The 14,080-nt window shown below is 29.6% G+C and overlaps 2 protein-coding genes across 3 annotated transcripts; one reads left to right on the top strand and one right to left on the bottom strand.

Annotated features, from left to right (window-relative positions):
- Positions 1 to 637: 637 nt before the first annotated feature.
- LOC111675157 lies at positions 638 to 12,211 on the bottom strand. The gene is made up of 7 exons (XM_046947143.1): positions 9,426 to 12,211; positions 8,177 to 9,395; positions 5,312 to 5,696; positions 4,725 to 5,248; positions 2,608 to 2,969; positions 2,164 to 2,353; positions 638 to 2,097 (listed from the first exon to the last, which is right to left on the bottom strand). The coding sequence occupies exons 1-7, from the start codon at positions 11,190 to 11,192 to the stop codon at positions 1,934 to 1,936; spliced, it is 4,611 nt and encodes a 1,536-aa protein (XP_046803099.1). The 5' UTR covers positions 11,193 to 12,211; the 3' UTR covers positions 638 to 1,933.
- LOC124418820 lies at positions 2,981 to 4,288 on the top strand. Of its 2 annotated transcripts, XM_046946413.1 has the most exons (4): positions 2,981 to 3,406; positions 3,478 to 3,564; positions 3,623 to 3,813; positions 3,899 to 4,124. In XM_046946413.1, the coding sequence occupies exons 1-4, from the start codon at positions 3,078 to 3,080 to the stop codon at positions 3,970 to 3,972; spliced, it is 681 nt and encodes a 226-aa protein (XP_046802369.1). In that variant the 5' UTR covers positions 2,981 to 3,077; the 3' UTR covers positions 3,973 to 4,124. The 2 variants fall into 2 exon arrangements, with proteins under 2 accessions (XP_046802369.1, XP_046802368.1); XM_046946412.1 differs by having other exon boundaries at positions 2,983 to 3,406; positions 3,623 to 4,288.
- Positions 12,212 to 14,080: the final 1,869 nt, after the last annotated feature.

Below are 14,080 nucleotides of genomic sequence, written 5' to 3'. Positions count from 1 at the left end.
TCTATAGTTAGTTTTTTATTTTTATTATTATACTTATAATTTATATATAATATATAAATAAATATATTAATTAATATAATCTTAGTTTTTTACACCTTGTAGATAAAAAAAAACAAAAACAACAAAAAAAAAGTACGCAAAAAGGAAAAAAACATACAACATTAATAAATAAAAACATAAATAATTTAATAGCATTGTAAGTAAGCACATTATTACATTATATATACTAAATTTATTATATTATTACCATTAAAAAACAAACAAAACAAAAAAAAGTAATATAAATAAGAAGTGAGTGTTATAACATAAAATATTATTATTATATATAATTAAACAAAAACTAAAAAATCTATCGTAAAAGAAACCAACAACAACAAAAAATCAAAAAACCTAATCAATAGAAACCTTTAAATTAAATTTTTTTCTTGTTTTCGTTTTTTTCTTTTGTTTTATTGGTTAATTTAAAACAAATCCTGCTTCCTATAGTTTATAGTTAATATTTTTTTTTTCAAGAAATTATTTTTTTTATTTTTATAACCATTTTTATATTTTTAATATTCTTGTTTTTAATTTTTCTATAGAAAAATAATTAAACAAGTTGCAATTTCTTTATTATTTTGTTAACAAACAATAGAAATCAAAATCACTCCTTTCTTTATTGTTGTATAATGAATGTGGTGCTTTTAAGTAATAGAAATAAATAACTTAAATTATAATATATATATTAAAAAAAGCTTAAATATTAGTTTTTGTTTTCAATAAATATTAAAATTAATTGTTGTATAAATAAATAGCGCTTAAGTTTAATTAAAATTAGTAGGATTTCAACTTGAAACAAGTAAATAGTTAAAATATCTAGCAGTTTGGGGGAGGGACACACTAGCTATTTAACCTATCACCAAAGTTACCTCTTTAGTCAGCTGACGAACTTTTTTAACATGTTTTTGTTTTAGAAGGATTATAGAGAACATTTTCGATTTTTTTACTGCGTGCTTACACTTTAGTTTACTTGGTGACAGTAAAATGATTACTTCCTACTCTAGTTTACAAAGTGTACATTCCAAAAGGAATACGATTACGAGCTAACAAGTTTATTAAACGTTGATGGAAATTACTGTCATTTTCGGATTCATGTACTCTTTGTCAAACTGCTCTTTAGTAATTAAAGAAATAGAATAAAATTAAGCAAAAGAACAGAGAGCGCATTGTGTAGTTATTCGTTTTTCGACCTTATGGCTATAATCAGCTTAACAGCTACATAGAGAGCTCAAGCCTTCATTTGGAATGAAGTACAATTTTATCAAAATGCTTCTAATGCATCGCTGTAAAGGATTTGCGCATCTGACGCAGCACAGTCATGAAATTCTTAACATAATCACCACTATCGGCAATAATAGTGAGAATTTTATTCCCTTGAAATTTTCATTTCCCTTGAAAGAAAAAATGCTATCGTGAACTTGTGAACAATTCATTCACAATAGTTGATTTTGTATGGAACTGCTGTTTAATGTTAATAAAAGTTCCAGCAACAAATTTCACAGGGGAAAGTTAGTGAACGAAAATAGTGAAAAGGGAACATATTTCAAGTGGAATGATGATTGGTGATGATCTCTTTTGGTACTTTACGAAATAACATTCTTTTCTTTTAAACGATGCCAGTGGAAGCAAAATGCTTTATAATGAGACTTTTTTTTCAAACAAAGTTTCGATCACGAATATTCCAAAAACTATTCATTCACAATAGTTTATTTAATTGCTAACAAAATTCTTCTGTTCGGAAAACGTTTTCATTCGAATAAATAAAGGGAAAAAAAGAACATATTTTAAATTATATTTTTTTGCGAATTTTGTACTAAATTAACTTATTTTACAAGTGTCAAGTGTAAATAAATATACAAAGAAAATGAAAACCTAAAAATATCCCGAACACCTATCATATATAGTCCAACATTCCTGTAATAATTTCAAACGAGTCTTTAGCTGTTGATTCAATTGAAGCACTAGGCAACAAATAACCATGCACACCATTATCGGCCAATTGTAAAGTATAACTAAAGGGTATGCCTGCTTCGTAGGCGGCAAAAGCATCCGAACAGCCTTAATATAAAAACGAATAAAGGAGTTATAGTAATATTTGAATTCTACTAAATTAACAAAACTTACCCGATTTATTTTCTATTAAATCATTAGAAGAATCAATTTTATATCTTGATTTACTGCCCTTTTTACGCAAACCATCGGTGCCCACCATTGCAACATCCAATAGATCATCTAAGCGTTCAGAATCGTAGGTGGTATTGGCCTTATAGGGATAACTTATAATTTGTCCATAAGCTTGCATAGACACGAAAAGCTAAGAAAGAAAAGGTTATTATTAAAAAAAAACTAATATTAAAAGATTTTAAAGATTCTAAATTTCGATTACGATTTCAGTTACGCAACGATCACGAAAGTATTCCAAAAAATATAAGAAGACAAAACAATTCCTTTTTCTTTCCAAACCTACGATTCCGTTCCTCATTTTTTTCAAACATTACGTAGTTGAATGTGCAAACGTAATGGGAATATAGAAAACAGCTGATTATTTTTTGTAAATAAAAAACTAACCTTAATTTGCGTTCGATAATCCATTAGAAATTCCGATAAAGCTTTTGTTTCCGGTTCTGAAAATGGTGTGGGACCAGCATAGAACTCATTACAAGGCGTTTTAGAGCTGCCACGTTTACCCCACTGATAATGCCAATTGCGATCTAAATCAACGCCAAAGCAAACCTTCTCTTTTGTTCGTTTCTTCTGCAACCAAGTCATGGCAGAATTTAAGATACCCGAAGGTCGAGAAATATGACGAGATCTTGATTTCTTCCAAAAACGATCATATTCATGACTGTAAACATAACCGTCGGGATTCAAAACTGGCATAATATACCAAGTTGTATTGCGTATGAAACTCTGGTCGTCGGTAATATTTTCTGAAAAATGGAAATTTTTTACTTTTTGATGAGTGAAATTTAAAATAAATTCAAAATTCAAATAAAAAACAATTATTTTTAAATAAATTTTATTCATATTTTCTTAATATGCAAAATTCCTGTGCTTTTCCGGCCACACTTCAGTGTAAATTATGTGAGTTTCCACCCTGTAATTGTGAAAAATGCACAAATCTTAGATCAAATGGAAAACCAGATCAAGAGGAAATTAGAAAATGTTTTAGAAACTCAAATAATGCAACTCTAAAAGAGGCTAATGATGATCAAAAAGCTAAACCTTTACCCACAGAGACATTCAATATTCCTAAAACTAATTTTAAGGAAAGACTTTTAGGAATTCGGAACGTCAAATTACCAAAATTCCAATTTATACCTTCGGATCTAAATTCTATGCTATTTGATATAGTGGGAATTATTGCGTAAGTATTGATACATTTGGTTTATGCTAAAAAGTTTTGAAATTTTGTATTTTTTCCAAAAATATTTACAGTTTTTTCATTATGGCGACATTTTTGTTTTGGTTTACTATTAGTCAATATTTAAGGGATTTTGTGTACTTGATCTTGCAGTGCGGAAGGTACATTCGTAATACTTTTTCCTCAGAATAATTCAATAGTTTTCTGTCTAATTTCTAGGAGAGCACAACTAATCACTTCAATATTAATGCTGTTACTTTGTGTCAGCATTACATTTCATGCTATTAAGGGCAGACATCATCGCTACCAAATAAATCAAAACATAAAGAAAACTTCCGATCCCGTTTTAAACCATAACACTACTAACACCAACCCACTACCTAAATGCTCCCATTGTAAATCTTGTCAACGTAAGAAATGTTCTCATTTTAATTTACAAAATTCTAAAGGTTGTGGTCGAGGATCTAAAGAAAGTCTTTGTACTTTAAATAATAGAGATAAAACGCAAAGTAATAACAACAAATGTGATAAGTGCAATGGAAAGACAGAAAGTTACAACTACAGCTTAACTAAGAAACAAAATCCTTCTCTGTGTGATTTGTGTGCTAAGCATATGAAGCAGGAAACTCGATCCATTTTAAGTGATGACGAGGCCCGTGAAATGTTTAAGAAGTATAGACTATATGCCGTTCCAACTGAAATGAAAACCCCACCATCCTTTACAAATCTTATTGAATTTTTAACTGGACTCTACAATACTATATCAGGCTCTAGTAGAAACACACGTTCCTAGGTGAATTAAAAATTTAACCGTGAATATAGTTTAAACATAAATTAAGTACCTGTAAAATTTAAAAAAATAAAAATTGGAATATTTTAAAATGATTTAGTCAACAACAGCGGTATATAGCGAAGAAATTTTGAACATCCTAATTTGGAGTGGAAAAAGTAAAAAAAACTTATGCTAGACTGTAGACTACACTATAGACTAGACTGCAAAGTACACTATAGACTAGACTATACCATAGATAAGACTATAGACTACACTTTAGACTATATTTTGGATTGAATTATGGACTAGACTATCTATTATATTATAGACTACACTTAAGGCTAGAATATCGCATAGATTAGACTATAGACTAGTCTGTGGCCTACACTATAAACTAAGCTAACGATTAGACTATAAAATAGACAATTAAATAAACTATGGACTAGTCTATAGACTATCCTACAGATAAGACTATTGTTTATACTATAGACTAAACTAAAGATAAGACTCTAAATTACATTGACGCTCTAAGATACAACTATTACTTACTCTTCATAATCCTCAATAGCTCATTTATAATCCAAGTAGCCGTTGCTGGACCAATCCATTCCATGCCATGTGTACCAGCCTCTATAAAAACAGCATTTGCCAAACCGATACGTTTCTTATGCCTTAACTTATTACGCTGATGTGCCGGATAATGGGCCGTATTCACAGCAGCCGCCTCCTTACTTTCGATTTTCATAACAATCAATGGTCTACCCTCATAAGAACGACCAATATGTATAAGTTCCACCAAATGGGGAAAACGCATGCGCATGGTTTCCAGAAATTTTATAATATCATCGTATTCGTAATATTTATGCCAAGTCATGCCGGTAATGGGGGGAGTTTTACTAAGATGTTTCTTAGGCTTTTGGGTAGTAGTAAAGAAATAATCTTCTTTGGTCTTTTCATAAGCTATAGCTTTACCCACATCGAATATCAAGACCTCATGATCAATTAGTTCAAATGTAAGGGAAGCTTGAAAATCCACCAACATTTTAGGTGGCACCAAGACATCAGTTAAACCTCTAGAGAGATAGGAAGAGTATTAAAATCTAATCTATTTAAAGAAATACATGTAAAATGCTTACCTTAAACTGGGCCCTTTTAGCCATTGTAGCTTTATGCCATCTTCACTTTTCTTATATTCCTCCAAAGCCTTGACCTGACTGTCATCTTGTGGTTTGAGTCTCCATATCTGATATTTATCGTATGAAATTTTTCGTGGTATTTCAGGATTTTCCGTCGTTGTACTGGTGACTTGATTCCAAATATCTTTTAAAGGATTTGCCGTGGACGTGGAGGTATGATTAATAATATGATGAGCTAATATACCTATCCAATTTTGAGGATTCTTCATGGGATCCACAATGGTCAATATGGGTACATGTGGTATCTGGGTGGTAGTTGAAGTTGTTGTAGTAGTTCTTTTTCTGGCTTTTGGTTTCGTTTCTCCAAACCAACTGGCAAACCATTCTAGTTTTATTAAAATTAAAATCAATGATTATTTTTTTTTTTAAATCTGTTTTACTAAGTTGTGCACAAGTAACTAACTATAATTGAATTTGATAGAAGTAATATACTAAACGTTTATTTAAACAAAGAAAGCGTAACCTTTTTCTTAACCTTCATCCATAGAATATGTATGTATAACATTCATCCGTTATAGGTTCTCTTGTCTGTAAGTCCGTCTACTGTTCGCTTGTCTCTTTTACTACTTGCAAAAAAAAAAAATTATGTTCTATGAACTGGTTGGTTTGTTTTATGGTTTAATGTGTCACTGTAAAATGGCGGACAGACAGAGTGTCATAATAACACAAGCAAGTATGAAAGTGGTAAATAATTTAAAAATTAATTTACTTAATTTACCAACGGATTTACACTTTACTTATTTTATGAAATTTTCTTTGAATGACATTGTAAAAAAGTCATTTGTGATATACCATTTTAAAAATCTCTCATACATACATACATACATGCATACATACATACATACATACATACATACATACATACATACATACATACATACATACATACATACATACATACATACATGTGTATGCAAATGAACTCAAACAGTTCAGTTTTAGCACAAATAGCAAGGAATTATTAATCCAGAGACCAAAGTATTGAATCCTAATCTGCTAAGATTTTCACAATCACTTCATTACAAGTTTTCGAAGTATCAGAAGTGGACCTTAGTTTGTTTTGCGGCCAATTTCTAATATTCGAAAGCGATCGAAATTTTGATTAAATTTTTCAGGCCTGTCACAGAATTTCATTCCGATCGAAAATATAATTATCTTTCCTCATTTTCTTCTTCTTCAAAAAAAATGACAACTTGTTGAGAATGAAACCACTTCAAATTTTCAACGTGGAATTGGCATTAGTTTAAAGTTATTATTTTTTTAATTTTTTATCGATTTATTTACAAGTTAAAATTTCACTTTCGATCGGAATGGAATTCTGTAACAGGCCTGTATATTAAATTCTATTTAGTTTTCGATTGCTGTCGAATTCTTGAATTTGAAACTGATGTCGTTGTTTAGTAATGAGTTATTTATGATTAAATAATTTTAATAATTATAGGTAGATTAGTAACAATTTTGTCTGGTCCAGAAAAAATATTATTTTTTATATATAAAACATGTTTGAGTCCGTAGAACATACATAGTGTTAAATTATACTCCGATGTCATTATTCAGTAATGAGTTAATTTTAATTTAGTGATTTTCATAAGAATCACAGAGTGATTAACATATGTACCAACCATATTTGAGTCAAATATTATACCGATATCAATTTTAATTCACGAGTTATTTAAGATTAAGAAATTTTTTTAAGTGGACTCTTCATGGCATCTATAAACAATTATGTGCTGATCGGGAAAGGTATATCCGAATAATTTGTAAATTTATAAAACATATTTAAGTTTAATTTTATCCTGATATAGTGATTAGTTAATTTATTACGATTGTTTTATTGGTTTTGGGAAGTGTCCCATATGTAGGTTTATAAAAAATGGACTCATGACAAAGCACTTTGTCGAAATCTCATTAAAATTTAAAAAACTCGGCTTATTTGATCTGACAATTTTACATTATCAATAAGTTAAATAATATTATATATTTAATTCGCACTTAATTATATTTCTATCACATTTTTTCTTAACTTTTATTTGCACCAAACAATTGTTTGTGCTAATCGATCTACATTACTGCTTTTTAAATATTATTCAATTATCACACAAGAACATCTAAATATCAGTTATTGACGTAAAATAAAAGAGAAGTTAACAAACAATCAGCAGCAATAAAAAACGTGACCCATTTCATTAAGTGTATCCATCTAAGACTGGCTTTATGATTTTAGTAATGATGACAAGTTTACAAGTTAATTACGACCTAAATTGAACACATGTTGGCTGGATGTCGAGATCAATTAAGTTGTGTGTAATTAAATTTGATCGTTGGATTGGAATCGTATTGAAAGTATAAGTAATTAGAAAATGCTATTGTTTTCTTTTGCTCTATTTAGAGAAAAAAAAACTATTTTTGATATATTGCCAATAAATTCTATATTCTATTACTCGAATTTCTAAATCGTTAACATATGCATTAACTCAATTCTTTTACTATTTTTTGTAATCAATTAAAAATCAAATGTTTTTTATGAAAAATTTAAGAAATTTATTGGTTCGAAGGACCAATTTTATGAAGTTTATCTTTCTCCGAATAAAAATGAAACAGTTTAAAAATGACTTGTAAAGTGCACTTGGTGTTCGTTGAAATCTTTTATGGATAAATCTGTCAACCAGTTTCTCTACTTTTTAATTGTTATTATTAAATTTAATTGTGTTTTTATAGTTCATGATCTCTAAAGATATTATTTATTTTAATTATACTTCCTTTATAGTTAATATGTTTGAAAATTAAAAAAAAAAATCAACTTACTATCATATTCATCATAATCTTCGGTAGAAGCTGCATCTGTAGAAACTTTGTCGTTTGCACCAAAACCTAACCAAGATGACAACCAACTAGTAGACGATTTTGTAGGTTTCACTTTAATGGGTGCCACTGTAGTACTGCCAATTTTCTTATTGCGACGATTTAAACCAAACCAAGAACTAAGCCAGCTGCTTAGAGAAGAACCGGCAGATTCATTTGAATCATAATCTTCATCATATTCATCACTAGAATGTTGTTTTAGAGTATTATGATAGGATGTATATTGTGTATAGGGATTAAAGGCGGGATCATCTTCTTCCTCGTCCGCATTTTTGCCTCCAATCGAGTCCATAACACTGGTCATTACCACTTGTATGGGATAGAAAATCATGCGAAAAAATCCTCCCAAATTTGCAGACATACTACTGTCATCATCGTCGTCTTCGTAGTCATCATCAATTTTAAATTGTGGTGGTCTGCGGCGTATGCGTTTTTTGATATAAGCGGATTTGGTTTTTAAACTAAGTGGGCCCGAATTATCATAATCTAAAACAGGAGTTTTAATATCCACACGCTCTATTTCTACGGCACCTATATCGGCCTCCTCTTCCGGTGAACTGCTGGTTTCTTGTGTAGGTTTTTCACTTAAATCCTCCAATGATAAACTCACCTCACTAGTGTGCGGCACTCCACTCTCTTCATAATCATAGGCTAAAATTTCACCATTATCTTTATCATCCTCTTCCTCATCTTCGTAGTCATCATCATCGTCGTCGTCTTCATCCTCCTCTTCTTCATCATCATCATCATCATAGTTTTCACCTATACCAAAAAAATAATATTCTGTATCTTGTTGTCTTTCCGATTTTTTCTCTATTTTTTTGTTTTTGTTGTTAGACGTTCTAGTACCCTGCTTTACAGTTCTGGGGGTAGTAGTTAAGTTAGGAATAGCATTTGTTTTCGTAGAATTTTGTTTTAATTTTGAATTTTTATTTACTTTCATTTTGGATAATCTTTTACGTTTTTTCAAATGTTTAACACGTTTTAAAGATCTTTTGCCACTATTGGTGATATTAACTTTGGATTTATTTTCTGATTTCAAATTAATATTTGTTGTAGAAGGTTTTACATAAGATTTTAAACTTCTTTGCTGATCGGAATTTGTTATTGTATTATTTGTTTCTGTTTCATTAATGGTTGATTTTTTAATAAATTTTGGTAACATATAATTATTTTCTTTTAAATTCGGAGCAGATCTTTTATTTAAAAGATGTTTAGTATTCAAAGTTTTATTAATTAATGAATTTTGTAAATAATTTTCTTTAATTTTTAAGTTTTTTAGATTTTTATTAGTTAAATTTTGAAAAAGAATTGTGGCATTTAAATCACTAGATATTTTTAAGGAGGTTTTAAAATTTGGCATCTGAAAATCACTTTTTAAGTTCTGTTTAGTTTCTAAACTATTTTTGGAATTATTAAAATTATTTACTAAATTTTCAGTATTAAATATATTAAAATTATCCAGAGTTTTCTTTGACTTATTATTTTCCGTATCTTTTCTTAACAAGAGCTCAGTTAAGATCGAGGATTTGTTGGTAAATTTCGTGGCTAATGTTGGTGGTTTTAACTGGGTATCAATATGTTCTTTCTGATCTTTTAAAATGATTTCCTTGAATTCAAAACTTTTTATTTCTTCCTTAGCAGATCTTTTATTAACTCTGTGATTATTAATAAATAAATTTGGATTCAATGATCCTGCTGGAAGACTAGCTGTCTGTGGCGCTACAGCACTGGAAAATATATTATCAAAATTAGGTTTTTCCAATTGCGTAGGCAATTTTTCAGTATTGGTTAAAGGCTTCCTAGTTGTGGTTCTAGAACCCATTATAATAGCAGGACCTTGAGGATGATTGGGTGAAATAGGTCTAATTGTGGTGGCCACAGTTTTACGTCCAGGAGTATTTTGTTTTTTGATTTTACGCTTTAGTTTTGTTTTCTTTTTCTTCTTTCTTAAAGGTCTAACAGTAGTTGTTTTCTTATCTTTGACCGTCAATTGGGTCTTTATCACCACCGGAGAGGGTTTCTTTAAAGGATTAGTGCTAGCAGAAGTAAGAGGAGAAAATTTCGTTGTTAATAAGGAAGTGGGTGAATTTTGTATTTTTATGATTTGTGGTCTGGTGGTAGTACTGTGTTGAAAGTTTTGACATTTTTGTTCATATTCATTTTTCAACTGAAATATATCCCGTTCATATTGTTCTTTAGTTATGAATATAGGTATGGTGCCATTAGTTCTGGTAACATTTTCCGTTGATTTACCCACTTCAGTTATTGCATAAACTATGCCTGTGGCGGGGTTGGTGAAATATATAGGAAAATGTCCTTGACTGTTATTTCTATAGAGATTATTTAAAGAATATTTGTTAGAATTTAAAATATCCGGTTTGGCTATAGGTTTCAAATTGATTTCGGGCAAAGCTGGAGTAAAGGGTTTAATATCCATAATAGGTTTAGTGGTGGTGGTAGGCACTGGCGGTTGCCTTATTAATGAATGTTTTATGGACTGGGGTGTATTGAAGGCGGATTCTGATTCTTCATTGCTAAAATAATTAAAATCCAAAGAAGAACCAATATTTTGCAAAGGCACCACCGGATGTTTCTGCGATGAAGCTTGCTGTAAATCGTATTGATGTTTGTTTGGCAAAGGATTCTGAATAAATTGATTAAATTTCTTTTCATTATCATATTGAAATTTTGGCACAAAATGTCTTCTGGCTTCAGATTTTGCACGATTTTCTATCGCTATATAAGGACGTTGAGTAGGACTTGTTAAGAGACGATCTCTTTCGGCTTTTAGAAATGTATGAGTCCAGGTACGACGCGTTTCGCGTAACAGATTATCAAACTCCTCGGCACTAGGATGATAACCATAATCGTAACGCGAAGCCGTGGTAAGACCCGTTAAACCGGCTAGTAATATTTTTAATATTAACAATTTTATAACAATAAAAAACCAACACATTTTCACACATTCACACTTTAATTTAAATTCATTTACAATTGGAAATTTTCTTTAAAACACTTCCTTTTCCTTTGTTAAATCTTTTTTCAAGTAGAATTTTAAATTTCCGTTTAAACGTTTCTTTTCACACACAACCGTTTTGTTCAACTTGTTCTCGTCAAGTGATTTTGTAAAATTCAAGTGAAATTTTACTTCAGTTTGAAGTTTGTTAAATGTAAAATACCGCCTCAATTTTCTTTAGGTCACAAAGAAAACACATTTTAATGGTTCAGTGACAAAATGTCACAAACGTATGTATTACACACATATTTAACACACGAACGAAGGTTTTCTGTCGAATATTCCACACAAATTTCGATATTTATCGAAGCATTACAAATTGTTAATAATCTAATCATATATCTTGATAAATAAAACTAACATTTGTTAAGTTTTTAAGTAAAATTTCGAAAAACTTTTACTTTTTTTCATCCCGTTTTTGTTTAAAATTTTTTAGTATTTAAAATTTTCCAAATGAAATTTCTTTTATTTAAGTTTAAACATATTTTTTTATTAAAACACTACATCTTTTAATCTCCTGGTGTTATATTATATCTTTATTATATTTTATTTTATATTTTTGTTTTTCTTTTTTATTTGTGCGTTTTTAATAATTGTTTAATTTTGTTTATTTTGCATGTGTTGTTTGTTGTTCACTTTGATACAGCTAATGTTGGACTGACTGAGTTTGTGGCCAATTTACTAGAGTCTTAGTGAAGTCTTTACAGCTTCCTTTCCACTTTACTTGTTTTATTTTTATTGCGGCAAAACGAGGTACATTCTTCGAAAATCGATTGAAAGCAGTAAACATATTTTGTTTAAATAAATAACTAAATTTATATAATTTTTGTTAAGTTTGATTCGAAGATGGTTATATATACTAGTTTATTATGACCCTAACTAATTGAATTCGAGGAACCTTAGTCACACCGGAGAAATTCATTTTTTGTAGCACAAAAATGTTTAATAGTTTAAAGGTAAAATGCAAAAACCACAAATTACCCTTAAACAAATTTCCTTAGTTTATTTTATTACCATGAGATTTTATTTGAAGAAAAAATTTCTTTACTTGTTTAAACTTTGATGAGGCCAGTGGTCATTATCAACTAACTAGAAAAATTCTAAATGTTTTTCAGGCAGTAGTTACATCTAATACGAGGGTTGCATAAAATTGTAAACAGATGAACGAAACTGGAAGCTTAAGTAACTAACTTACTAACTAATGAACTAACTAACTATATAACTAACTATACATCAATCTAGAACTACTAACCCAGGAACACATGTACGTAAAAGTGCAGAAAGTATAGTTTCTTCTTAGGTCAACAACCCTCGTATTTTTTAACTCTTAGAGAACTCTATATAATTTAAAACAAGTAGGAAAGTATAGTCGGGCATGGCCGACCATATAATACCCTACACCATGAGTATATTTTTAAAATTTTTACTTTTTATAAAGAAACTTTTATGTTGAACATTATTCCAAAATATTTAAGCAATTTATTGATTAAAAACCAAAATTTCTAAATGAGGCTATATATAGGTCAAATATGGGCCGATCCTCGGTAAATTTGGAAAAAGGATATATTTTTAAATAACAGTTAGTTTTGTTGAGTTTCATTGCGATACAAATGGTTACAAGTCAATTTTAGACTTGTTGGAAGGGGGGTTTGTATGGGGACTAGGGTCAAATAGGTAAAATAACTTATTTGTACCAATTTTTAGAAAGATAATAGAATATTTGACGTAATTATGGCATAAAAGGTTCAAATCACACAGCCATCCGGACGGACGGACAAGTCTTAATCGACTCAAAAAATGATTCTGAATCGATCGGTATACTTTAAGGTGGATATTGGACCAATATTTTTGTATGTTACAAACATCAGCACAAACGTATAATACCCTCCCCACTATAGTGGTGTAGGGTATAATTATTCAAGATTGTCCAATAAATACAAAGTGTTATTAAAAGTTTTTGAAAAAATATTTTTGTAGTTTTAGGCCAACTTATTTACGTCAAATTGGTATTTAAAATATAGTCCTTAACAAGTTTTTGCATACAAATATGTATTTGTGAATATTTGAATAAAATCTACATAGTCTACTTTTATGCATATGTTCATATAGCACAAATATTTGTTGTAATAAACATAAACATTATTTCTAGCAAATGTTTAGTTTTCGTATCTTTTAATATTTATTTAAAACACATATTTTCCATAAAGGTCAAGAAATTTTGAATCTAATTTGGAAAGGTTTTAAACCTTGTTTAATACTTTTAAGTATTTTTAGTTGTTGGGTTACATTTCCAAATGAGAAACATACTTAAAGGAAGCTAAATTATCATCTTCTCTTTGTAAAGTTTAATTCATCGAATATTTTAATAGTGTGAAATAACAAATGTTTAGAATGTAAATTTGCCACAAGTTTTTTGGTAATGCTGCCTCTTTTTCTCAGTTATATGCGTATTTTTAACACAAATTCCTAGAACTCCAGTGACCCATATGTATACGTTTTTTTTTTTTTTTTTTGGTTACTTTTAATGATATTTGTCTACAATTAAAAGCTTTTTTACTTCTGTTAAATTCATTGGCCTTCTCAAAACCAAAATGATCATAATACATAAATTGTAATCGTTTGTGGCCGGCCATTCATCCTCGTGGCTCATACAAACATTTATACATTTGTTGCTACTTTATGTTGCATGCTAAACAGGTTGGTGGTGTGTTGAATGAAGATGTGCTCGTTCGTAGAAGTGGCATCAATGAAAATAAAAGTGGCTGGCTGCTGGAACTGACTTGGAAACTTGTTTTTTTGCTTTTCTAAATATCTACATCATCGTTTTA

Source organism: Lucilia cuprina, chromosome 3 (assembly GCF_022045245.1).
Source record: "Lucilia cuprina isolate Lc7/37 chromosome 3, ASM2204524v1, whole genome shotgun sequence".
In the NCBI taxonomy this organism is placed as follows: Eukaryota; Metazoa; Arthropoda; class Insecta; order Diptera; family Calliphoridae; genus Lucilia; species Lucilia cuprina.
The sequence above is the reverse complement of the archived record's forward strand: the minus strand, read 5'-3'. Positions and strand labels throughout refer to the sequence as shown.

Coding starts and splice junctions, on each gene's coding strand:
- LOC124418820 (XM_046946412.1), top strand. CDS start 3,078: ATGCAAAATTCCTGTGCTTTTCCGGCCACACTTCAGTGTAAATTATGT. Junction 3,407..3,477: donor GATATAGTGGGAATTATTGC/GTAAGTATTGAT, acceptor AAATATTTACAG/TTTTTTCATTATGGCGACAT. Junction 3,565..3,622: donor TTGATCTTGCAGTGCGGAAG/GTACATTCGTAA, acceptor TCTAATTTCTAG/GAGAGCACAACTAATCACTT.
- LOC111675157 (XM_046947143.1), bottom strand. CDS start 11,192: ATGTGTTGGTTTTTTATTGTTATAAAATTGTTAATATTAAAAATATTA. Junction 9,396..9,425: donor ATCTTTTAAATAAAAGATCT/GCTCCGAATTTA, acceptor AATAATTATATG/TTACCAAAATTTATTAAAAA. Junction 2,970..4,724: donor GCTATTGAGGATTATGAAGA/GTAAGTAATAGT, acceptor TCCATTTTTCAG/AAAATATTACCGACGACCAG.